The following is a 27,673-nucleotide window of genomic DNA, read 5'->3' on the forward strand; positions in this document are numbered from 1 at the left end:
TTCAGGTTTGCAGCAGACCTATCCACGGAAACTTGGCAGGCCAGAAAGGAGTGGCAGGATATATTCAATGTGCTGAATAAGAAAAATACTCAGTCAAGGATTCTTTATCCAGCAAGGCTGTCATTCAAAATAGAAGGAGAAAGAGAAAGTTTCCCAGAAAAACAAAAATTAAAGGAGTTCGTGACCACTAAGACATTTTAAGGGCCCTGTCTGAGTGGAGAGAAGACAAGAAAAAAAAAGAGACCAAAAGGAACAGGGACTAGAAAGACCAGAGAATACCACCAGAAACTCCAACTCTACAGGCAACATAATGGCAATAAAGTCATATCTTTCAGTATTCACTGTAAACATCAATGGACTAAATGCTCCAATCTAAAGACATAGGTTAACAGAATGGATAAGAAAACAAGACCCATCTATAGATGCTGTTTACAAGAGACCAATTTTAGACCTAAAGACACCTTCAGATTGGAAGTAAGGGGATGGAGAACCATCTATCATGCTAATGGTTGTCAAAAGAAAGCTGGAGTAGGCATACTTACATCAGACAATCTAGACTTTAAAATAAGGACTATAACAAGAGATGAAAAAAGGCATTATATCATAATTAAGGGGTCTATCCACCAAGAAGGCCTAACAGTTGTAAACATTTATGCTCCAAATATGGGAGAACCCAAATATATATTAGTTGGGAGAACCCAACTAATCACAAACATAAAGAAAGTCATTGATAATAATACCATAATAGTAGGGAACTTCAACACCCCACTTACAACAATGGACAGATCATCTAAACAGAAAATAAACAAGGAAACAATGGTTCTGAATGACACACTGGACTGGATGGACTTAACAGATAGAACATTTCATCCCAAAGCAGCGGAATATACATTCTTCTCCAGTGCACATGGAACGTTCTCCAGAAGAAATCACATACAGGGACCAAAAAAAGCCCTCAACAAGTACAAAAAGATTGAGATCATAACGTGCATATTTTCAGACCACACACTATGAAACTTGAAATCAACCACCCGAAAAAAATGTGGACCGATAACAAACACTTGGAGACTAAAGAACATCCTACTAAAGAATGAATGGGCTAACCAAGAAGTTAAAGAGGAAATTGAAAAGTACATTGCAGCCAGTAAAAGTGATAATACTACAGTCCCAAACCTCTGGGACGCAGCAAGGGCGGTCATAAGAGGGAAGTATATAGCAATCTAGGCCTTCCTAAGGAAGAAAGGTCTCAGATACACAACCTAACCTTACACCTTAAGGAGCTGTGAAAAGAACAGCAAATAAAACCCAAAACCAGCAGAATACAGGAAATAATAAAGATTAGAGCAGAAATCAATGCTATCAAAAACAAAAACAAAAACAAACAAACAAACAAACAAAAAAAAACCACAGTGGAACAGATCAATGAAACCAGAAGCCGGTTCTTTGAAAGAATTAACAAAATTGGTAAATCCCTAGCCAGTTTGATTAAAAAGAAAAAGGAAAGGACCCAAATAAATAAAATCAAGAATGAAAGAGGAGAAATCACAACCAACAGAGTAGAAGCACAAACAATAACCAGAGAATATTATGAGCAATTATACATCAATAAAATGGGCAATCTGACAGAAATGGACAAATTCCTAAAAACATATAAACACCAAAACTGAAATAGGAAGAAATAGACAATTTGAACAGACCCATAACCAGTAAAGAAATTGAATTAGTAATCAAAAATCTGCCAAAAGACAAGAGTCCAGGGCCAGATGGCTTTCCAGGAGAATTCTACCAAACATTTAAAGAAGAGTTAATACCTATTCTCTTGAAGCTGTTCCAAAAAACAGAAATGGAAGGAAAACTTCAAAACGCTTGCTATGAAGCCAGCATTACCTTGATTCCAAAACCAAAGAACCCACTAAAAAGGAGAATGATAGGCCAACTTCCCTGATGCACATGGATGAAAAAATACTCAACAAGAACCAGCTAACCAGATCCAACAATACATTAATAAAATAATTCACCACGACCAAGTGGGATTTATACCTGGGATGCAGGGCTGGTTCAATATCCGCAAATCAATCAATGTGATTCATCACATCAATAAAAGAAAGGACAAGAACCATATGATCATATCAATAGATGCAGAGAAAGCATTTGACAGACTACAGCATCCTTTCTTGATAAAAACACTCCAGAAAGTAGGGATAGAAGGACCATACCTCGAGATCATAAAAGCCATATATGACAGACCCAATTTTAATATCATCCTCAATGGGTAAAACTGAGAGCTTTCCCCCCAAGGTCAGGAACAAGACAGAATGCTCACTCTTGCCACTGTTATTCAACATAGAATTGGAAGTCTTAGCCTCTGCAATCAGACAACACAAAGAAATAAAAGACATCCAACTTGGTCAGAAGGAGATCAAACATTCATTCTTTGCAGATGACATGATACTCTATATGGAAAACCCAAAGATTCCACCAAAAAACCCTGCTATAACTGATCCATGAATTCCACAAAGTTGCAGAATATTAAATCAATGCACAGAAATTGGTTGCCTTCCTATACACCAATAATGAAGCAACAGAAAGAGCAATCAAGGAATCAATCCCATTTACAATTGCACCAAAACCCATAAAATACCCAGGAAATCCTAACCAAAGAGGTGAAAAAATCTATACACTGAAAAGTATAGAACATTTATGAAAGAAATTGAAGACACACACACACAAAAAAATGTAAAAAATATTCCACGCTCCTGGATAGGAAGAACAAATATTGTTAAAATAGCAATACTACCCAAAGCAATCTACATATTCAATGCAATCCCTATCAAAATAACACCAGCATTCTTCACAGAGCTAGAAAAAACAATCCTAAAATTTGTATGGAACCACAAAAGACTCCAAATAGACAAAGCAATCTTGAAAAAGAAAACCAAAGCAGGAGGCATCACAATCCCGGACTTCAAGCTGTATTACAAAGCTATAATCATCAAGACAGTATGGTACTGCCACAAAAACAGACACTCAGATCAATGGAACAGAATAGAGAACCCAGAAATGGACCCACAAACGTATGACCAACTAATCTTTGACAAAGAAGGAAAGACTATCCAATGGAATAAAGACAGTCTCTTCAACGAATGGTGCTGGGAAAACTGGACAGTGACGTGCAGAAGAATGAACCTGGATCACTTTCTTACACCATACACAACAATAAACTCAAAATGGATGAAAGACCTAAATGTAAGACAAGAAGCCATCAAAATCCTCAAGGAGAAAGCAGACAAAAACCTCTTTGACTTTAGCTGCAGCAACTTCTTACTCAACACGTCTCTGGAGGCAAGGGAAACAAAAGCAAAAGTGAACTACTGGGACCTCATCAAAGTAAAAATCTCTGCACAGTGAAAGAAACAATCAACAAAGCTAAAAGGCAACTGACGGAATGTGAGAAGATGTATGCAAATGACATATCAGATAAAGGGTTAGTATCCAAAATCTGTAAAGAACTTATTAAACTCAACACCCAAAAAACAAATAATCCAGTGAAGAAATGGGCAAAAGACATGAATAGACACTTTTCCAAGGAAGACATCCAGATGGCCAACCAACACATGAAAAAATGCTCATCACTCATCATTAGGGAAATACAAATCAAAACCATAATGAGATACCACTTCACACCTGTCAGAATGGTTAACATTAAGAACTCAGGCAACAACAGACGTTGGCAAGGATGTGGAGAAAGAGGATCTCTTTTGCACTGCTGTTGGGAATGCAAACTGGTGCAGCTACTCTGGAAAACAGTATGGAAGTTCTTCAAAAAATTAAAAGTAGAACTACCCTATGACCCAGAAATTGCACTACTAGGTATTTATCCAAGGGATACAGGTATGCTGTTTCAAAGGGACATGTGCACCCCCATGTTTATAGCAGCACTATCAACAATAGCCAAAGTATGGAAAGAGCCTAAATGTTCATCAATGGATGAATGGATAAAGAAGATGTGGTATATCTATACAATGGAGTATTACTCAACAATCAAAAAGAATGAAATCTTGCCATTTGCAACTACGTGGATGGAACTGGAGGGTATTATGCTAAGTGAAATTTGTCAGTCAGAGAAAGACAAATATATGACTTCACTCATATGAGGACTTTAAGATACAAAACAGACGAACATCAGGGAAGGGAAGCAAAAATAATATAAAAACAGGGAGGGGGACAAAACATTAGAGAACCTTAAATACAGAGAACAAACTGGGGTTGCTGGAGGGGTTATGTGTGGGGGTATGGGCTAAATGGGTAAGGGGCATTAAGGAATCTACTCCTGAAATCATTGTTGCACTATATGCCAACTAACATGGATGTAAATTTTAAAATAAATAAATTATTAATAAAATAAAATGCTAAATTAAAGGGTGCCTGGGTGGCTCTGTTGGTTGAGCATCCAACTTCACTTCAGGTGATGAGCTGGCAGTTTGTGAGTTCCAGACCTACATCAGGCTCAGTGCTTTCAGTGCAGATCCCACTTCAGATCCTCTGTCCTTCTCTCTCTCTCTCCCTCCCCTGCTCATGCTCTCTCTATCTCTCTCTCTCAAAAATAAATAAATATTTAAAATGCTAAATCAGAGAGGAGGGAGGCCATGATGGCTGAGTATGAGGAACCTAAACTCACCTTGTCCCATGGATACAACTAGATAGCACTCACGTCAGTGGAAATAGCCCAGAAAATAACCTGAAGACTGGCAGAACAAACTCCACAACTAAAGAGAGTGAAGAAGCCATATCAAAGAGGGTAAGAAGGGCAGAAACTCAGTAATGAAATGGATGGAGAGCAAAATGGACCCACAGTTGGCAGGGAGCTGTAAACATGGAGAAGGAAGAGAAACACATTATCACACTGAGAAGAGGGGAAGACAGACCCCCAAAGCATTTGGCTTTGAAAAGTAGAGGGGTCTAATTCCATAAGCTCTTACAACCAGGGAGTGTTAAAGCCTGGAATTTTAAAAATCAGAGGGCTTGGCTCTAGGATAACCCAGAGAGTGATAGGAAGCCAAGTCTCTGCTCTTAAAGAGATAGTATGACATATAGCCCTTGGAGATACAACATAGAAACAGATACAACACATGGTGTACATGGAAGGGAGAGCTATTGACACATCTCAGAGCTCAGCTTGAGGAGCAGGGCTCCAGAGGGACTTCCTCAGGAACAGGCACCATATCCCTTCTCCAGCCCCCAGCATAAACACACAGCCACCTGCAGAGACCAGCAAAATGCCAACATTCACTACCTAACTTGCTTACAACAAACTCCCACCTGCCCCTCCATGCTATGGTGGACTGCCCTTCCCAGTCACATTTGTTTCAGGTGCTACAGGTCACCTCCCCCAGAAGATTGGAAGAAATCTTGCTAAGGCTGTGGTTCCCAGGTCGGTGGGCCCTGTGGAAGACTAAGGAACACCTTTGTAAAATTGTGTGCCCTGACAACACTGTCCTGATCTCATGGGCTGCAGAAAGTCTCATTTCAAAAGCAGACCTGAGTGCACCGTGTTAAAATGGCACACTCCTCCCCAGCTGGGCACCAAACACTTCCCACAACCGGCAAAGAGAGCCTCTGCAGATGAATGGCCTGAAGGAAAAAGTGGCCAAGACTCAACAGCAGGGCACATGGAACACACATAGAAAACACCCTGAAGATCCAGGTTATGGTGAACAGGGAACACTGCACTTCAGGATGCTACAGGACCTCTTCTTCATAAGACCATTACTTTCAACAGCAGGAGATGCACCTGACTTTCCTAACACACAGAAACAGACACAAGAGTTAGACAAAATGAGGAGACAGAGGAATATGTCCCAAGTAAATGCAATTTTTTTTTTTTTAGATTTCACATATAAATAATACCACATAGTATTTGTCTTTCTCTGTTTGGCTTATCTCACTTAGCATAATGCCTTTCAGATTCATCCATGTTGTCACAAATGGCAGGGTTTCTTTTTTGTGACTGAATGACATTCCATTGTGTGTGTGTGTGCGTGTATTATTTTCTTTATCCACTCATTCATTGATGGATATTTAGGTTGTTCCCATATCTTAGCTATTGTAAATAATGCTGCAAGGAACACAGGGGTATAGATACCTCTTCAAGATACTGAAGATACTGTTTCCTTCAGATATATATCCAGAAGTAGAATTGCTGGACAGTATGGTAGTTCTGTTCATCTTTTAAGGAAACTCCATAATATTTTCCATGATGGCTGTAATAATTTACATTCCCATCAACACCTTCACTGTTTTACTGCAGAGTTATATTATCTCCCTAACTCTGTCATAATCTAGTCTAAATGGGCCTTAATCTTCATTCAACACAAATGGACAGCACAGGACATTTATGATATCATGCTGACTGACAAGGTGAGCAAGAATTAGTAACTACCCTAGATAATTGGGTAAAATATATGCATGCCAGAGGGTGGAGACAAATTCCACAAAATTCCAGGGCCTGTTGCCTCAGTGAAATTACTAAGCATCCAGTGGTCTGGAGCATGTCCAGATATCCCTTTCAAGGTGAAAGACTAGTTGCTGCATCTGATACCTGCAACCCCTAAGAAAGAGGCACAATGCATAGTGGTCTCCTTTGAATATTGGAGGTAACATATACTCCATTTGGATGTGCTACTCTGACCTACTTATTGAGTAATATGAAAGAGGTTCTAGTTTGGAGCGTGGAAGAATAGAAATCTCTGCGACAGATCCAGGCGGCTAAGTTAGTTGTTATGCCACTTGGGGTTTATGGCCCAGTAGATTCATGCTATGTGAAGTGTTTGTAGCAAATAGAGATACTCTATGGAGACTTTAGCAGGCAACTCTAGGTTAATGAGAGTCTGTAGGATTCTAAAGAAAGCTATGTTATCACCTGCCAATAATTATTCTTTTGGAAGTATTCTCTGGCTTACTATTAGATGTAGGGACTTAACATGTGACCATGGACACCAATTTACCTTTGAGTTGATCTGTTCACCATGAACTGGTGTTTTATGGTTTGCTAAGACATAAAGTTAGGCATGTAGATCTGCACTCAATTACAAATGGCATTAGGACGTATAAAACTGGATGTGAGCGGATTCTGAAGGCACAAAGAAATTGCATGAGGAGATGGTTAAGATGCCCATGGCTCTTATACCTGCTACCTGGTCTTCTCTCTCTCACCACATAACCTATTGTATCAAGTAGAGTTCCTTATCGTCAGTTCACTGAGGAAGAAGATACTTGATCCTGATTTGTCAAACAGTTCTGCATGATATGCTAGCATCATCTCAAAGTTCACAGCTGGAATACCAGAGTACCGCTTATGTATGGCCTTGGTGAAAATTTAAGTAGGCATAACTGAGCAGTGACCTAGTTGTATAGCCTCTAAAGATAAATTTTCAGAGTTATATATTTGTGCTGATTTACTGGAAGTGGGTACTTAATGGTTTGGCTGAATGGTTGGGGACTTGTAAAGAGTACAATTGGAAAATTAGTGATAAGGAGTCTAAGAAAAATAGATGTAAGTTTCTCTGAATGGACACAGAATAGGAATATAAATGAGTCTCAAGTAATTGCTCCCCAAAGAGCAATATCAGAAGAAATGTTAATAATTAAGTGGACAAAATGATCCATTTCATGGATGTCAGCCTGTTTTAAAAGCCACCCTTGCTATTGCTATGAATAACAAACTGTCCTTCGTCACTGACCCATGAGACATGAAATTATTGAAGGCTAACTTGTCAGAGGGCATCAATGGTGAAATCTCAGATCTTCACAATTCTTGAAAATATTATTTTAGACCATTGTAATTTCATATGTACTGTTCATTAGTCTTTTCAAAGAGAAAAATGTATATACCTATGATATAGAATAACATTTTAATCAACATGTAAATGTGTTAGGTTTTGAGAAACAAAATTCAATCTATTCTATCATAATATAACAATTACTGTATATGCATACATATAGTTATTTTTCACTTATAATGACAGGAATTTGGTTAGGATGCTTTGGTCATAGTAACAGAAACAAAGCTCTTTCTGCTTTGTGCAAAAACAATAATTTATTATAAAATTACAAGGTACTTTGCCAAAGCCCAGAACAATAGTTACAAACAGGACACTAATAAATGTCAGATCTTGCTAGGTTAAGAAAATAGGTAAATTTATTATTAGGATAACGTGTGCCATACCAAGCCAAGGGCAGGCTTCATGAAGGGCTGGAACAAGGAAATGGAGGACTGTTAGAAAGCCAGGAATTACATTCTCCTGACCTCTCATGTCTGCTTTTCACTTTGCAAGTGCTTCAGTGCTCTCTCACAGCAGATTTACTGTTTTTTTCTTCCCACACCACAAGGTAGGACATGGCAGCCCACAGCTCCCCAGTTTGTTTCCTCTATTCCAAAGACTAATGAGATCAAAGCTAGAATCTCTTATCTCCAACCCCAAATTCGTAGGAAAGTTATAGCATCTCACCAAAATTAGAGAGGACTTTTCTGGGATAGGCAGTAAGATATGAGTTGGTAGGACACCAAGGGACAGAGAACAATTTATATATATGCTATTCCTTACAGACATTGAGCTGAAATAGCTTATTTAGATGTAGGGGTGGATATTAGATAGATGTTCTCACAACCGATAACTTGTAGAAATGACAAGGTGCTTTAGAAGACAGAGGTGTTTTAATCCTTTTTACTATTTCCCCTGGGACAGAAAGGGGTAATGGGACAGCCTGGGTAATGCTACTATCTTAACTGAGACAAGTTTATTTTCATTTACTGTAATAGGTATGATTTATCTCTTGGGAAGATATGCACAAGTGTTGGTATGAGTAAATTAAGCACAAAAGCTAATATTATATTTAGCAATTTTTCCCCAAAGAAAGAAAAAGGGGACTAAGTACATGGACAGTATTTAGGATAAAGAGGAAAAAAAAAGATTAATTACAGAGTGGGTGTCAGAAATCCCTCAGGACCAAACACAGAACTCTGACCAAGGGTCTCTGATTAGAGAGGAACTCTGATTCATCTAGCTTGAATCAGAGGCTTAAGAACATAGATGCCCACATTTTCATCACAGTGGGGTAAGGATTAGGAAACCATTCTGAGAAGCAGACATAGGAGAGGGCAAAGAAAAATTATATTCTGGATTCTTCACAGTGTTCCAGGCTCCCCTAGAAGAGCAACAGATATTGAGTATATTGTTTACCAAAATCGTGACAAAATAAAAGTTGAATTGTAGGTGATTGATGCATTTAAAATTCAGAAAAGCTGATGAAAGTATTCTGCCCAGCCCTACCCACATTGAAATAAAATTAAAAATGTCAAAAGTATAAGGGAAGGTTGTGAATGTTTTATTCAAAACTCTATTTGTGCTGAAGATTTCTTATTTTCCTGCATGTTGAAATACATTTGTATTATTTGTTATATCTTTTGATGAGATACAAGGAGTTAAGCTTAATGTTCATGATGTCACTCTAATTCTTCCTGTAATTATTTCTAGAAATAAGAATCAGCAAGGGAAGTAGGACCACTATATGGCAAGGAATAAGAAAAGTAATATTAGTATGGACATTCTAAGAGACTCAGAAGCTGGTAATTTGGTTTTAACTTTCCATGATTTCAGTGTACACAAAGTTTCAAAAGAAAAAAGTCATTCAATATTATGTTGAAATTTTTGTATTTCAACTTCTGCATTTCTTCGTGAAAATATTTCCTTAATGCTGTCATCTTTCTGATCATCATAAAGTGTCATATTCAGTACATTTTCAGTACATTCTTCTAATGAAATTGTTGACAGGTATGAAAATACTTTTTCCATTAGAGGTTCTCTGAGAAAAGGCATTGGAGAGCTCTTTTTTGCTAGAGTATCGTCAGAAAACCAGTCATCAGCTGCGTCTATACTTTGGCTGTAATGAGAATCAGATTGTAGTGTCGATAAGCTTAAAGTAACACTGCTGGGATGTGTTGTCGAGCTAGTCTCTGAAGGGTCACAAATGACCTTTTTTGTTGCAAGGCAGAATTCATCTTTAGAGTGATCTCTATTTGCTGTAAAAGAAAATTAGACTTACTATTAATATTACATAATTCATGAGCCAAATCTTACTTATAAAGACAATGTTTCTTTTTAAAATTCAGACTCTTTTAAGGGTTATAATGGACAGTAGGATGAAATAGTGAAATTCTAAGTTGCTATCACCATCTGTACAATGTTGAATATGTAATTAGGAATTAACAATTTCATGATAATCAAGAATAGAAAAGGCTATTCTAGATAAAATCAACCTGTTTTCACAGGAGAAGATTCTAAACAGGCTAGAAAGCTCAGTTCTGGAATGTCCCTTAAATCAGAAAATGTAGATAGTTTCTTCAGTATTTATAGCTAAGTAAGGCCTGATTTTTTAAAATAAATTTTAAAAATGCATGCTTCTGGGGGTGCCTGGGTGGTTCAGTTGGTTAAGCGCCTGACTTTGGCTCAGGTCATGATCTCATGGTCCGTGAGTTCATGCCTGACACCCAGCTCTGCCTGACAGCTCAGAGTCTGGAGGCTGCTTCTTCAGATTCTGTGTCTCCCTCTCTCTCTCCCCCTCCCCTGCTCATGCTCTGCCTCTCCCAAAAATAAATAAACATTAAAAAATAAAACAGTAAAAAAACATGCTTCTGTAAGATTACAAAATGTTTGGTCCACAGTGGGAAGGGCCTATGGGCTGGTTTTACACCAATTAAAGTAACATCTAACATTCCTAGAGTGCCTTACAATGTGCAAAGCGATTTGATATACTTACATATCTCATTTATCAATAATTTTTCAAGGTAGTTACTATTAGCACCACTTCACAAAGGAAAAGACATGTTTAGAGACTGAAGACTCACCACAAATCTAGACTTCATCTGGACTTCTAGTACTCTAAGACTAATGCTTCTCCCATTACATTATTTATGCTGCACAGTTGGTATTTTAAAATTTAAGTTTTAGAAAATATCATATGATATAATATCCTAAGCATATGTTATAATATTTTTACATATTGGCTTTTGATATTAATGTACAACATTAATTATTTATTTTTTTAATTTTTTAAATGTTTATTTTTGAGAGAGACAGACAGTGTGTGAGCGGGGGTGAGGCAGAGAGAGAGAGGGACACAGAATCTGAGGCAGTCTCCAGGCTCTGAGCTGCCTGCACAGAGCCCAGTGCAGGGCTGGAACTCACAAGCCATGAGATCATGACCTGAGCAGAAGTCGGGCGCTTAACTGACTGAGCCACCCAGGCACCCCTATAACATTAATTTTTAAAGCTGTTTTAGATACTTTATTACATTTTGTATATCCAACTTTTCTTTTATTTTCCTTTTTTTTTTTTTTAAAGTAGGCTTCATGCTCAGTGTGAAGCCCAAGGCAGGGCTTGAACTCACCACCCTGAGATCAAGACTTGAACTGAAACCAAGAGTTGGACACTTAACTGACTGATCCACCCAGGCGCCCTTATTTCCAACATTTCTTAAATTACATAGGAGGATAACATTTTGAGGTACTAGGGACTATGCAATACGCATAATCTAAAGGATTATAAAACACTTATGTCTTTTGACCCTCCAGGATTACTATATGACACTAGCTATGATACCTTTAGATGTAAATAAGGAACAAAAATTTAAATTACACATTTTAATTTAAGATATGACATGGCAAGTTTCGTTTTCTAAGAAATATATGCCTGCTCACATACTAATCCATTAACATTTCCCTTGAATTTCCATGGTTTTCAAAACAATAGGTATCATTTAGGTCAGCTTCTTGATTCTTTAAGATGTGAATTGTTATAAGTTGGTTATGATTTCTTTTAATAAATTGTTGAGAAAAATTACCTTTTATACATGCTGTTTCCTTTTTTCTTTGTTCCTCCTGCAAAAAAAAAAAGTTATTTGTATTTAAAAAACTGAATGGTTTCTATGTGATTTTTAAAATATATTTAACATATATTTATATAAGAATAATACATTTTAACTTCATAATTAATGTACTATGGAATGTTCTTTTTCTATGATATGAATTTATTTTATCAAAAATATGTTGTCAGAAAAGAAAAAGTGTTGGGGTATCATCTGGAAAGAATATGAATTGGTTCAAGAAGGCAGTCTCAGGATAGGGAATGAAAGGGTGAAATAGAGTTCATCAGAATTATTTCTCTCCCTGCTCACTAACTCAGAGTCACTTGGTTAGAACTAGAGAGGGCTAAAAAAGTAATTAGAATTCCTAGACTTACTCATTTCACTAACCAACAACAACAAAAAAATGAATTTTATAAAAATGTGTCTATTGTTTTGAAGCAAATAAAACAGTTACTCAAACAATACATTCCAGATGTGTTCTGTGAAGTGTCATGGGATAGTAGTTGTTGAACTCCAGGGCATCAGAATCACTTGTTGTGCTTATTAAAATTCTAATACTTGGGCATAATATCAGACCCTACTAAAACATTCTCTGGGAGGTGTTTGGGAGTATGCATTCTAACACGTTCTGCAAGTGGTTCTGATTCAGGTTTTCCTTAGACCACAAGACAAATAATCGGCTAGTACATAGGGTGTTTGGGATTGGCTGGAGAGATAATAACACTGTTTCTTGTGTTTTGGGGGAACTGTGTTAGTACTCTGTTCTGATCTGCATTGTCCTGTCCCCCAAAATGGTTTGCTTAGGATACACCGTACATATATATACGATATGTGTGTGTGTATGTGTGTGTGTATATATATAAGTCTTATACATACATATAGGATAACATTAAGCTCTTTTTTCACAATCTTTTACTTATTTGTCACTTTTACCTTTTATTAGTCACTTTTTTTATTTGTCACTTTACTTATTTGTCACTTTTACCTTTTATTAAGATAAATGCCAGTATAGGCTCCTGATTTACCTTGCCGGATTTAAGACCAATTCAATTTGTGACTCCTGTATAAATTATATTAGAATGCTGCCTCTCAGAGTTTCATGTGCCTATGTCTTACCTGGGAGTTTGTTCAAATGCAGATTATGATCCAGTAGGTCTGGGGGCAGAAGGGGGGTGGTCTGAGATTCTGCAATTCTAATAGACACTCCCAGGTAATGACGATATTGCTGGTCTGGGGACCACAGAATAAGGCCCTAGAATGATTGAAATTCCACCCAAACTAAGGGAATAACAAAATGAACATTCTTACATATTGCTGACTATAATTAGGTAGAATTTTTATGGAGGGCAATATAACAAATCTACTTTTAGAAATGTATTTTTTCCAAGTTAATAATTTTGGATTTGTGTAAATATACAGTTAGCAGAATGTTCTTTACAATACTGTTAAGCATTTTTAAAACTCTAAATTTCTAAAAGTAAAGAAATACTTAAATGTATTATGATAACCAGACAGAGAGCCAGTAAAAAAAGAGAACTACAGGCCAATATCCCTGATGAATATGGATGCAAAAATTCTCAACAAGATACTAGCAAATCGAATTCAACAGCACATAAAAAGAATTATTCACCATGATCAAGTGGGATTCATTCCTGGGATGCAGGGCTGGTTCAACATTCACAAATCAATCAATGTGATACGTCATATTAATAAAAGAAAAGATAAGAACCATATGATCCTATCAATTGATGCAGAAAAAGCATTTGACAAAATTCAGCATCCTTTATTAATAAAAACCCTCGAGAAAGTGAGGTAGAAGGAACATACTTAAATATCATAAAAGCCATTTATGAAAAGCCCATAGCTAACATCATCCTCAATGGGGAAAAACTGACAGCTTTCCCCCTGAGATCAGGAACACAACAGGGATGTCCACTCTCACTGCTGTTGTTTAACATAGTGTTGTAAGTGCTAGCATCAGCAATCAGACGACAAAAGGAAATCGAAGGCATCAAAATTGGCAAAGATGAAGTCAAGCTTTCACTTTTTGCAAATGACATGGTATTACACATGGAAAATCTGATAGACTCCATGAAAAATCTGCTAGAACTGATACATAAATTCAGCAGAGTTGCAGGATACAAAATCAATGTACAGAAATCAGTTGCATTCTTATACACTAATAGTGAAGCAACAGAAAGACAAATAAAGAAACTGATCCCATTCACAATTGCACCAAGAAGCATAAAATACCTAGGAATAAATCTAACCAAAGATGTACAAGATCTGTATGCTGAAAACTATAGAAAACTTATGAAGGAAATTGAAGAATATATAAAGAAATGGAAAAGCATTCCGTGCTCATGGGTTGGAAGAATAAATATTGTTAAAATGTCAATACTACCCAAAGCTATCTACACATTCAATGCAATCCCAATCAAAATTGCACCAGCATTCTTCTCAAATCTAGAACAAGCAATCCTAAAATTCATATGGAACCACAAAAGGCCCCGAATAGCCAAAGTAATTTTGAAGAAGAAGACCAAAGCAGGAGGCATCACAATCCCAGACTTTAGCCTCTACTACAAAGCTGTAATCATCAAGACAGCATGGTATTGGCACAAAAACAGACACATAGACCAATGGAATAGAATAGAAACCCCAGAACTAGACCCACAAACCTATGGCCAAGTAATCTTTGACAAAGCAGGAAAGAATATCCAATGGAAAAAAGACAGTCTCTTTAACAAATGGTGCTGGGAGAACTGGACCGCAACATGCAGAAGAATGAAACTAGACCACTTTCTTACACCATTCACAAAAATTAACTCAAAAATGGATAAAGGACTTGAATGTGAGACAGGAAACCATCAAAACACTAGAGGAGAAAGCAGGAAAAGACCTCTCTGACCTCAGCCGCAGCAATTTCTTACTTGACACATCCCCAAAGGCAAGGGAATTAAAAGCAAAAATGAACTATTGGGACCTCGTGAAGATAAAAAGCTTCTGCACAGAAAAGGAAACAATCAACAAAACTAAAAGGCAACCAACAGAATGGGAAAAGATATTTGCAAATGACATATTGGACAAAGGGCTAGTATCCAAAATCTATAAAGAGCTCACCAAACTCCACACCCAAAAAAACAAATAATCCAGTGAAGAAATGGGCAGAAAACATGAATAGACACTTCTCTAAAGAAGACATCCGGATGGCCAACAGGCACATGAAAAGATGCTCAACGTCGCTCCTCATCAGGGAAATACAAATCAAAACCACACTCAGATGTCACCTCACGCCAGTCAGGGTGGCCAAAATGAACAAATCAGGAGACTATAGATGCTGGAGAGGATGTGGAGAAACGGGAACCCTCTTGCACTGTTGGTGGGAATACAAACTGGTGCAGCTGCTCTGGAAAACAGTGTGGAGGTTCCTCAAAAAATTAAAAATAGACCTACCCTATGACCCAGCAGTAGCACTGCTAGGAATTTACCCAAGGGATACAGGAGTGCTGATGCATAGGGGCACTTGTACCCCAATGTTTATAGCAGCACTCTCAACAATAGCCAAATTGTGGAAAAAGCCTAAATGTCCATCAACTGATGAATGGATAAAGAAATTGTGGTTTATATACACAATGGAGTACTACATGGCAATGAGAAAGAATGAAATATGGCCCTTTGTAGCAACGTGGATGAAACTGGAGAGTGTGATGCTAAGTGAAATAAGTCATACAGAGAAAGACAGACACCATATGTTTTCACTCTTATGTGGATCCTGAGAAACTTAACAGAAACCCATGGGGGAGGGGAAGGAAAAAAAAAGAGGTTAGAGTGGGAGAGAGCCAAAGCATAAGAGACTCTTAAAAACTGAGAACAAACTGAGGGTTGATGGGGGGTGGGAGGGAGGGTAGGGTAGGTGATGGGCATTGAAGAGGGCATCTTTTGGGATGAGCACTGGGTGTTGTATGGAAACTAATTTGACAGTAAATTTCATATAATAAAAAATAAAATAAAATAAAATAAAATAAAATAAAATAAAATAAAAATAAATGCATTATGATACATAAATATTAATAAAATGGATATTCTTCCAACTATTAAAAATGATGCTATAGTATCAGAAGTAAGGAATCAAAAAATGATGAAGACATATCAAAAAAGACAGAGAAACAACCTTGAAGGGGTTCCCACTGGCCAAATTTTGAAAAATCTGACAATCAAAATAATTATAGTAATGGATTATCATCTGCTGAATAACACAGAAACCCATTAGTCTATACAGATAATAAATAAATACATAAAGTAATAAAGACGGGGACCTTTTTTCTTACAGTAGAAAGCCACATGACAAATATAGATGGAAGTGGTAGAATTAGAAAAACATCATTTTGCTACAGTTTTGTAAAGATTGGCTCAGGCAAGAATAATTTATATAGCTAGTAAGTAGAGTTTGATGAAGGATATTTACATGATCACAAAATGTCATCACACAAATTATTTAATTGCTAGGGCAAAAACTGGAATAATACAGTAGGTGAAGAACAGACATCATCCTGATTGTGTGATCAACTAAAATCACTAGTGAAAAGTAGACAAATATTGAATGTCTTCAGAGCTGATAAAATGAATCTGATCATAAGGAAAGTCAAACTGAATCTATGATCTATAAAATAACTGGCTTGTATTCTTCAAAATGTCAATATCAGGAAAGACAATGAAAGGGCATTCTAAAATATATTGAACTGAATAATGATGAAAAGAAAACATAAAAATTTGTGGGATGCAGCAAAAGGAGTGCTTAGAGGAAAATATAAACATTAAATGTTTATATTATAAAGGGAGGGAAGTCTAAGAATAATAAAATTGAAACTTCCTAGCAAGACTGATTTAGAAAAGAGAAATATAATCAGGAATAAAAAGAGTGCCACCACTAAAGATTCTACAGATATTAGAAGGATAATAAATGGATACTATTAAAAACTTTATGTCAATAAATAACAACTTATATAAAATGGACAAATTCATTGAAAAAACATAAATTTCTAAAGCATACAAAATAGAACATTTAAATAGCCCCATATCTATTAGTTACTACATTTATAGGCAAAACTTTCTCTTGAAGAAAACTCCAGATGTAGATGACTTCATTGGTAAATTCTAGAAAAACTTTGAGAAAGCAGTATTTTTCAAAAAGTAGAAGAGCAGGAAACATTTCACAATTGTTTTGTGACCAGAATAGCTGTGATATTAAAATCTCACAAAGATATTACAAGAATAATACCTCATATGAACATAGATGCCAAAATGATTTAAAATATATTAGTAAATCAAATCCAGGGGGGTTTATTCTAGGAATACAAGGTTGGTGTAATATTTGAAATTAAATGTAATTCACATTAGCAAAAGAGAAAATCCATGTGAATTATGTCAAAAGACGCAGAAAAACTATTTGGTAAAATTCAGCAAACTTCATGACTAAAAAAAAAAAAAAAAAAAAAGCAACTCTCAGTAGACTAAGAATAGAAGGGAATTTCCTTGACCTGACAATATGCATCTGTAAATTCCATAACTAACCTCCCACTTACTGGTGAAGAGTTGAATGTATTATGCATTCTAAGATCAGGAATATAAAAAGGATAACTGTTCTCACTTCTATTCATCATTATACTGGAGGTCTTACCCAGTACAATAAGATGAGAAAATAAAATAAAAGCATAAAGATTGGAAAAGAAGTAAAATTGATGTTTTTCACAAATGATGTGACTGTATTGAAGAAAACCCTATGGATTCTACAACAAACATTACTCGAAGTAATAAATAAATTTATTTACAAACGTCACAGAGCACAGGTCAATATAAATATCAATCGCAGTAAAGACGGCAATTTACTATAGACTAATTTGTAAACTAAATGCAATTCCCATCACAACAATCTTAACAAGATATTTTGTAGCTAGAGATAAGTTTATCTTAAAATTTTATAAACGGGCAAAAGCTTTAAAAAAGTCGAAAAGAAGAATGAAATTGGAGGAACCAAACTGCTCAATTTTATGACTTACTACGTAGCTAGAGTGTGGTATTGGTAGCAACAGACACACAGGTGAATAGTACAGATAAAGAATCCAGAAATAGACCCACACATATATGCCCAATAGATTTTTGACAAAAGTTGCAAAAGCAACAGTGTAGAAAGGATACCTTTCCAATAAATAGACATCAGTAGCCCCCAAAATGAGCATTGATCTAAACCTCACACCTAATTAAAAAATTAAAAGCAGATCAAAGATAGAAATATAGAATGTAAAACTTCATACCAAAAATAATCTTGAAAAAGAAGAACAAAGTTGGAAAACTTCCTGATATTAAAACTTACTTCAAAGCTGTAATAATTAAAATGTGATACTGATAGGGGTGCCTGGGTGGCTCAGTTGGTTAAGCCTTCGACTTTGGCTCAGGTCACGATTTCATGGTTTGTGAGTTCGAGTCCCACTTTAAGCTCTGTGCTGACAGTTCCAGAGCCTGGAGCCCGCTTCAGATTCTGTGTCTCCCTCTCCCTTTGCCCCTCCTCCACTTGCACGCTGGCTCTGTCTGTCTCTCTCTCAAAAATAAATAAACATTAAAAAAAATTTTTTTTAATGTGGTATGATGTAAGGGATAAATATATAGATCAATGGAATACAATTGAGATTCCAGAAATAAATGCTCACATTTGTAGTCAACTAACTGACTTTCAACAAGTGTGCCAAGACAATCAATGGGAAAATAATAGTCTTTTCAACAAATGGTGTTGGGACAACCAGATATCTACATGCAAATGAGTGAAATTGGGCCTATACCTCAAACCACATATGAAAACTCACTCAAAATAGATCCAACACTTAAATATAAAAGCTAAGACTACTAAAACTCTTAGAAGAAAACATACGCATAAATCTTTACCACCTTCAGTTGGAGAAAAGTTTTAGATATGACACTAAAGCTTTTATCTTGATGAGGTCCCAATAGTTAATTTTTGCTTTTGTTTCCCTTGTCTCTGGGCTACAGCCGATGTTAAAGAGGTTGCTGCCTGTGTTCTAGGATTTTGCTGGTTTCCTGTCTTACATTTGTCTTTCATCTATTTTGAATTTATTTTTGTGTATGGTGTAAGAAAGTGTTTCAGTTTCATTCTTTTGCATATTGTTGTCCAGTTTTCCCAACACCATTTGTTGAAGACACTGTCTTTTTCCCCATTGGATATTCTCTCCTGCTTTCTCAAAGATTAGTTGACCATATTGCTGTGGGACCATTTCCATGTTTTCTATTCTGTTCCATTGATCTGTGTATCTGTTTTTGTGTCAGTACCAGACTGTTTTGATTACTACGGCTTTGTAGTTTATCTTGAAATCTAGGATTGTGATAACTCCAGTTTTGTTCTTCTTTCTCAAGATTGCTTTGGCTATTCAAGGTCTTTTAATTTTAGAATTATTTTCAAAACTTAAAATTTGATCTATTCATAAAATGGAATACTGTATAACAGCCCATAATGAGCTTTGAGTATATGCACCAACCTGGATGAATCTCAGAAACATAATGTTGCATAAAAAGGTAAGAATGTATTAGATATGAAGTCTAAAAACATATAAAATTTAACAGTAGATTGCTCAAGGATCTATAGTATTTGTGGTAAAACCATAAAGAAAAGCAAATAAATGGTTAACTGCAATTACAGGATAATGGGTACACAGGAAGGTGAGGATTAGATTGTAAGAGATAAATGAAGACTCAGGACACCTCAAAGTTACTGGTAATATTCTATTTCTTATTCTGGGTGATAGGCATAAATAATTACACTTACTAGTCTTTAAATTGTTTGCGGGTACTCTTTTGTATATATGCTGTATTTCACAATAAAAGCTTTTTTTTAAATAAACCAAGCTCTAGTTCTATATATTAAGCCATATCTTTTGTTATAACTTTCATCCTCCTGCCTGCCTGTCTCTAGTAGGTGAGGAAGGGGCCAATACACAGGTAGAAATTGAGATGAGAAAAAGAGGTACAATAAGAAAAAGAATCCTTTTGTACTGAAAGTGATTATGGCTGAGGTCAGCACTACCTTATTCTTTTCATACCATGTTTTTATTCTATGTTTTATACTACTTTTCTTCTAAATTAGGTTCCTATCACTGACTATCAAGAGTCCAAAATAATATTTTATATTTACTTGTGCATTATTTATCTCTCCCACTAGGTTATAAATGTCAGGGGAGCAGGGACTCTTATTTTCCTTGTTCACTACCAAATTTTCAGTTGCCTAGAACAGTGCCTGGCATATAAGCCTTTATTAGATATTTGTTGAATGAACAATAAACAGTTAAAATTCAGGGCTACTATATATGTATTTCTTCCATTACAACACTCAAGATATTTTTGTAACTGTCTGTCTGTATCCATCATTAGGTATGAAGACATCATTATACCAATAGAACCTAGCAAAATGCCTAGCATGTGATGGGTATTGAGTAAATTCAATTAATATTAAATGTATACATAGAAACATTTTTTTTCTCTGCAATGCAATCTCAGTTTCAAACCATCTTTCATTTGAAAGTCAGAGCTATTAATCTTTAGAATTAACTTGATCATTAAACCCACCTGCTTAAAACCCTCCAGTAATCATAATGGTATACTTATATGTTTCTCACTATGTGGCTAGGCATGATTCTGAGTGCTTTTTACATACTGATTCATTTACTTCCCATAACAATTCTATGGAGATGAAATCATCCTCATTTTGCAGAAGAGGAAACAGACACACAGAAGTTAAGTAATTTGCCTAAGATTACACAGCTAGTAGTGGAAGAGCCAGGATTCCAAACTGCATCAACTGGCTCTACAGTCTATGCCCTTGACCATAATCCCATAATGCCTCCAGGGGATCTGTGAAGCCTATGGGGCAAAATCCAAAATGCTTAGACTGCAAATGATCCTCACAGCCTCGTCTCCAGGATCTTTTCCTACCACTTCCTCCTATGAACCCTAGGCTCTAAATATTATAGCATTTTTACCGAACATGTTACTTACTTTCATACCTGTAAGCTTTTAAACATAGAATATCTTTTGTTCTTTTTCCGTCTGGCAAATTATTTCTCCAAATCCAGCTAAAAATTTCTTCTCTGTGAAGCCTTCCTCAATTTATGCTCCTTTGCCTGCATTTCGTCAATTTTGTGGCTCTTACCATGTTATGTTGTAATAATTTTAGTTTATATGATTTTCTTTGCTACTAACTTGGGGCTACTAACTAGGTCTGGACTCATATCTTATTTGTTTATGTAGCCTCAGTGCCAAAACTACTGTTGTCAAAAAATATTTGTTAAACAAATGAAAATTGAGTTTAACTTGAGTTCAATATTCAATATGTAAAATGAAACTTTGATATCCTACCAATTTGTCGATATTTATTTATTGCTATAATAATAATGTTATCAACCACTAATACTTATTTTGTTTAGTTATATCATAGATTTAAACTTCTACTGGTATCTCCCTTGTTTTACTTTGTGCATATAACACTGTTTTTGATATCACGTAACAGAAAGTTAACTATGTGTCTGTTTTTCCCACTTGTACTACACTAGCATCTCTAAGGTAAGATTCATATCTTAACCATCCTTAATAGGGGGCTCCCAGAGCTTAGAATACAATGAAGTCTTTTAAAAAATTTTTTAACATTTATTCATTTTTGAAAGTGAGAGAGACAGAGCATGGTGGGGGAGGGACAGAGAGAGTGGGAGACACAGAATCAAAAGCAGGCTCCAGGTTCTGAGCGGTCAGCACAGAGCCCCACATGGGGCTTGAACTCACAGACCATAAGATTATGACCTGAGCTGAAGTCGGATGCTTCCCAGGTGCCCCAGAGTACAATGAAGTCTTAATAGGTTCTTGTTAATTGTACTTAATTTCAATTAGTTTTGTTAGATTATTTGGTTACCCAAGTATCCTCTTATTTCTAAATCGCTTTCTTCTGACAGGCCTGGCAATTTTGCTTTTTCTTATTCCATGTATCTTCAATAACAATCCCACTATGAGGAGTATAGGCTCTCAGGTTAGAAATACAGAGAAGCTGGGTGCCTGGGTGGCTCAGTTCATTAAGCATCCAACATGTGCTCAGGTCATGATCTCACAGTTGGTGAGTTCCAGCAACGGGCTCTGTGCTGATGGCTCAGAGCCTGGGGTCTGCTTCAGATTTTGTGTGTCTCCCTTTCTCTCTGTTCCTCCCCGCTTGCACTCTGTTTCTCTCTCAAAAATAAATAAGCTTCAAAAAAATTAAAAAAAAATAAATATAGAGAAGCAACTATAAAAGCAGACATTTTCGTTTAGTTTTCAATTTCTCATAAAAACTAACCAGTTTGGGTAATTTAAATTTAGGTCCAGGTTATTGTCTCTCAAACTTAAAAATAACAATGGATACTCTTTCAAATTTAAAGACAACAATGCTAATGACATGGTATCAAATAAATTATTTGAAAATATTTATATAAAATATTATACATTACCAGTAATTGGTATCCTCCAGTATGAAAGTTTCGAGAAATAAAAACACACTGAGAATGAGATTTAATCTTTGCCTTTGATGATCTTTGCCTGCATCTCTCATCAGTTGCTTTAAATTTGGAATTTTGAAATATTTCTCTGAAAAATATTTTATAGAAAATATTATTAAACATATGTTCCATTATAAACCAATTAAATTGTTTCCAATAGTTATACATAAAGGTTTAAAAATCAGAACATATTATTATATATTAATTTTTAAAACACAAATCAATATATATAGTTTCTTCTCATCTATTACTGATTTCATTACACCTATTTTATTTGTAGTATGTAAATTATGCTACTTCTTATGCAGGGTTAATATTTCTAGTTTTAAATTAACCATGATTTTTTTTATATCCTTCTTTCTGGTTGTGAGATAATCAATCTACTTTAATGTTAGTCTTTTCATAAATTTGCTTTCAATGGCAAAGGAAATGAAATTAAACGAAACTCATTCATCAGCTTTATATTTAATAATATACCTGGCAAAAGTAAGAGGAAGGAAACTGAATTGAAACTCATACTTACAATGCAAGAGTAGTTGTGATCTTTATCCATGCAACACAAATAATTTTGAGAGACTGTTAAAAATAATCAATCAGCAAGTAAAACTCCAACTGATCAAAGATAGTTAAGCATGAGGAAATGTAGTTTCTAACAGTCATTCTAAATGTAACAATTTAAAAAATGATGCTGATTTCCATTTGTTCTTACAGAGGTACTAGAAAATTCCTAAATTAATTCAAGAGATTGCATTATGTTACTTAATGAGGTATAGGCAATTAGGATTCATTCATTCATTGAATTCAATTCCCTTAAATATTTATTGAATACTTACTATATGTCAGGCATTATGCTGGGTGTTGCAGAAAGGGAAAAAAAAGCACAGCCACTAGCTTCATAGAACTGTTATTGCTCTTATGGAGCTTAAACACTATTAAGGAAGACAGACATTAATAAAATACTGATAAGAAAATGAAAAATTACAACTTTGGAAAGTGTTATCAAGGAAAGGTACCCGGTGTACCATGTAAATACATAACAAAGGGAATTAATCTGGTTAGAGAGGTCAGGGAAGGCTTTTCTGAGGGAGAGATGATTGAATTGGGTATCTGAAGAAATAGTAAGATATTAGGTAGGTGTGATGGAGGAAGAAAGATGTAGAAGAAAGAATAGCCTAAGAAAAAAGAATAGTCTTTTTTCAGAAAGAAAAGCAAGTGTAAAGACCTAGGGACCAGATTAGGACACTGTATCAGAAGCAGTGAAAGCAAGAGGGAAAGTGGGAGACAAACTGGGGGAGTATGCATGGGCAAACTATGTAGAGTCTTAAATGTTGTGTTGTTTGTCTTTATCCCAAAAGCAATGGGAAGTCTTTTATCATATAGTGGGGATGGGATGGAATGGTTGAGTGACTTGATTAGATATGTATTTGGAAAATGTCTGGCTGAAGCATGGAGAAGAGATTTAATGGGGATAATACTGAAGGTAGTGGGTCAGTCATAACTCCTACTGCAGTAATCTCTGTGAGGGGTGAGGGATAAGGATAACTTAAATAAAAAGTTGGCAGTGGTAATTGAAAGAAATAAATAGACTTTAGTGATTTATGAGGTAAAATAAATAGAACCTGGTGATGGTTCAAATTTGGGGGAGGTGTGAAAAAGAGGAAGATACCAAGCATATTTTCAATCTTCAGAGAGAGAAAAAACAACCCTTCCCTCACCTCACATTCTCTTCCAGCTACTGGCCCATTTATCAACTCCCTCCTCACCAAAAACACAAAACAAACAAAACAAAACAAAACAAAACAAAACAAAAACCTTCCTTAAAGAGAGGTCCATGCTTGTTTCAATTTCTTACCTCCTGTGTCTTATTCAAACATAAGCTTCTGAACCCATCCCTCCACGAAATTGTTAAAGGTCATCAATAACTTACATGTTGCCAAATCCAAAAATTAGTTCTCTATCCTCATCTTTCTCAACTTCATAAGCAACATCTTCTCAATATCATTATCTCCTCCTTCCCGAAACATTTTCTAATTTTTTCTTCTATTTCTTTCTTTAATGTTAAATCCCAGTATAGTTAATATAGTGTTATGTTAGTTTCAGATATAAATACAGTGATTCAACAATTCCATACATCACCAGTGCTCATCACAACAAGTGCACTGCTTAATCCACATGATTTATTTTGCCATCCCCCCCTTACTTCCTTTCTGGTAACCATCAGTTTGCTTTCTATGGTTAAGAGTCTATTGCTTGGTTTCCCTCTCTCTCTCTTTTTCCCCTTTGCTCATTTTTTTTATTGTTCCCTAATTCCACATATGAGTGAAATAATATGACATTTGTCTTTCTCTGACTGACTTATTGCAGTTAGCATTATACTCCTAGCTCCATCCATATCATTACAAGTGGCAAAATTTTATTCTTTTTCTTGGCCAAATAATATTCCATTGTGTATATATACCACGTCTTTTTTTTAAGTTTATTTATTTATCTTGAGAGAAAGACAGCATGAGCAGGGCACAGGAGAGAGAGAGAGGTTGAGAGGTTGAGAGAGGGAGAATCCCAAGCAGGCTCCACACTGTCAACACATTTTCCAAATACATATCTAATCAATGCAGGGCTAGAACTCACAAACTGAGAGATCATGACCTGAGCTGAAACCAAGAGTCAGATGTTTAAGTGACTGAGCCACCCAGGTTCCCCAGTATACCACATCTTCTTTGTCCATTCATTGATTGATGGATAGGTGGGCTGCTTCCATAATTTGGCTACTGTAAATAATGCTGCAATAAACATAGGGGTGATATATCCCTCTGAACTAGTGTTTTTGTCTTTTGGGAGTAAATACCCAGTAATGCAATTACTGGATCATAGAGTAGTTCTATTTTTAACTTTTTGAGGAACTGCCATACTGTTTTCCACAGTGGTTGTACCAGTTTGCATTCCCACCAACAGTGCAGGAGGGTTCCTTTTTCTTCACATCCTTGCCAACACCTTCTGTTTTTTTGTGTTTTTGATTTTAGCCATTCTGACAGGTGTGAGGTGATATCTCATTGTGGTTTTGATTTGTATTTCCTTGATGATGAGTGGTGTTGAGGATCCTTCCATGTGTCTCTTGGCCATCTGGATGTCTTCTTTGGAGAAATGTCTGTTTGTGTCTTCTGCTCATTTTTAATTGGATTATTTGGTTTTGGGGTGTCTAGTTGTATAACTTCTTTATATATTTTGGATACCAACCCTTCATCAGATATGTCATTTGCAATATCATCTCCCATTTGGTAGGTTGCCATTTAGTTTTGTTGATTATTTCCTTTGCTGTGCAGAAGCTTTTCATTTTGAGGTAGTCCCAATAGCTTATTTTCTTTTATTTTCCTTGCCTCAGGAGACATATCTAGAAAAATGTTGCTATGGCCAATGTCAGAGAAATTACTGTTTGTCCTCTCTCCTAGGATTTTCATGGTTTAAAATCTCACATTTATGTCTTTAATCCATTTTGAATTTATTTTGGTGTATGGTATCACAAAGTGGTCTAGTTTCATTCTTTTTCATGTGGCTGTCCAGTTTTCCCAACACAATTTATTTTTTTTTAACGATTTTTTTAACGTTTATTTGTTTTCGAGACAGAGAGAGACAGAGCATGAATGGGGGAGTGTCAAAGAGAGGGAGACAGAATCCAAAACAGGCTCCAGGCTCTGAGCTGTTAGCACAGAGCCCGACGCGGGGCTCGAACTCATGGACCGTGAGATCATGACCTGAGCCGAAGTCGGCCGCTCAACCAACTGAGCCACCCAGGCACCCCCCCAACACAATTTATTGAACAGACTGTCTTGTTCCCATTGGATATTCTTTACTGCTTTGTCGGAGATTAACTGACCACAAAATTGTAGGTTTATTTCTGTGTTTTCTATTCTGTTCCATTAATCTATGTGTCTATTTTTGTGCTAATACCATACCGTTTTGATTACTGCATTTTGGTAATATAAGTTGAATTCTAGAATTGTGATACCTCCAGCTTTGCTTTTCTTTTTCAAAATTGCTTTGGCTATTCAGGGTCTTTCATGGTTCCATATAAATTTTATGATTTTTTGTTCTAGTTCTGTGAAAAATGTTGTTGGTATTTTGATAGGAATTGAATTAAGTCTGTAGATTGCTTTGGGTAGTATTGGCATTTTAACAATAATTGTTCTTCCAATCGATGAGCATGGAATGTCTTTCCATTTTTGTGTCATCTTTAATTTTTTTTTATTTTTCTAAATGTTTCTTTATTTTTAAGAGATAGACAGAGTGCTAGCTGGGGAGGGACAGGAAGAGAGGGAGACACAGAATTCAAAGTAGGCTCTAGGCTCCACGCTGTCAGCACAGAGCCTGATGCAGGGCTCAAACTCAGGAACCATGAGATCACGACCTGAGCTGGAGTTAGACACTTAACTTACTGAGCCACACAAGTGCCCCTTTGTCATCTTTAATTTAATCTTTAATTCCATCAATGATTTATAGTTTTCAGAGTACAAGTGTTTCACTTCCTTGGTTAAGTTTATTCCTAGGTATCTTTTTTTAATGTTTATTTATTTTTGAGAGAGGGACAGAGTGCTAGTGGGGAGAGAAGAGGGAGACACAGAATCCAAAGTAGGCTCCAGGCTCCGAGCTGTTAGCACAGAGCCTGATGCGGGCTCAAACTCACGAACTGTGAGATCATGACCTGTGCCAAAGTTGGACACTTAACTAACTGAGCCACCCAGGCACCCCTAGGTATCTTATGATTTTTGATGTAATGATAAACAGGATTGTTTTCTTAATTTGACTTTCTGCTGCTTCATTCCTAGTGTATAAAAATGCAACAGGGGCACCTGGATGGCTCAATTGGTTAAGCATCCAACTTTGGCTCAGGTCATGATCTCATAGTTCATGAGTTCAACCCCTCATTGGGCTCTCTGCTCTCAGTGCAGAGCCCACTTCAGATCCTCTGTCCCCCTGTCTCTCAGCCTCTCCCCCACTTGCGCGTTCTGTCTCCCAAAAATAAACATTTAAAAAATGCAACAGATTTCTGTACATTGATTTTGTATCCTGTGACTTTACTAAATTCATTTATCAGTTTTTGTAGTTGTTTTTTGCAAAGTCTTTAGGGTTTTCTATATATAGTATCGTGTCATCTGAAAATACTTACAGTTTTACTT

The 27,673-nt window shown here is 36.1% G+C and overlaps 1 protein-coding gene across 1 annotated transcript in view; it reads right to left on the bottom strand.

The window, feature by feature from the left end:
* Positions 1-9,367: 9,367 nt before the first annotated feature.
* The window catches only part of CUNH1orf185 (chromosome unknown C1orf185 homolog), a 35,514-nt gene continuing 17,208 nt past the window's right edge, over positions 9,368-27,673 (bottom strand). Inside the window, exons 3-5 of the mRNA XM_019449334.2 lie at positions 22,455-22,590; positions 11,899-11,935; positions 9,368-10,078 (exon numbers count right to left, since the gene is read on the bottom strand). Coding sequence (XP_019304879.2) covers positions 9,684-10,078; positions 11,899-11,935; positions 22,455-22,590 — 568 coding nt within the window. The 3' untranslated portion in view covers positions 9,368-9,683. The remainder of the gene's footprint in view (positions 10,079-11,898; positions 11,936-22,454; positions 22,591-27,673) is intronic.

Source organism: Panthera pardus, unplaced genomic scaffold (genome assembly GCF_024362965.1).
Source record: "Panthera pardus isolate Hobbes unplaced genomic scaffold, ASM2436296v1 HiC_scaffold_11, whole genome shotgun sequence".
Lineage (NCBI taxonomy): Eukaryota > Metazoa > Chordata > Mammalia > Carnivora > Felidae > Panthera > Panthera pardus.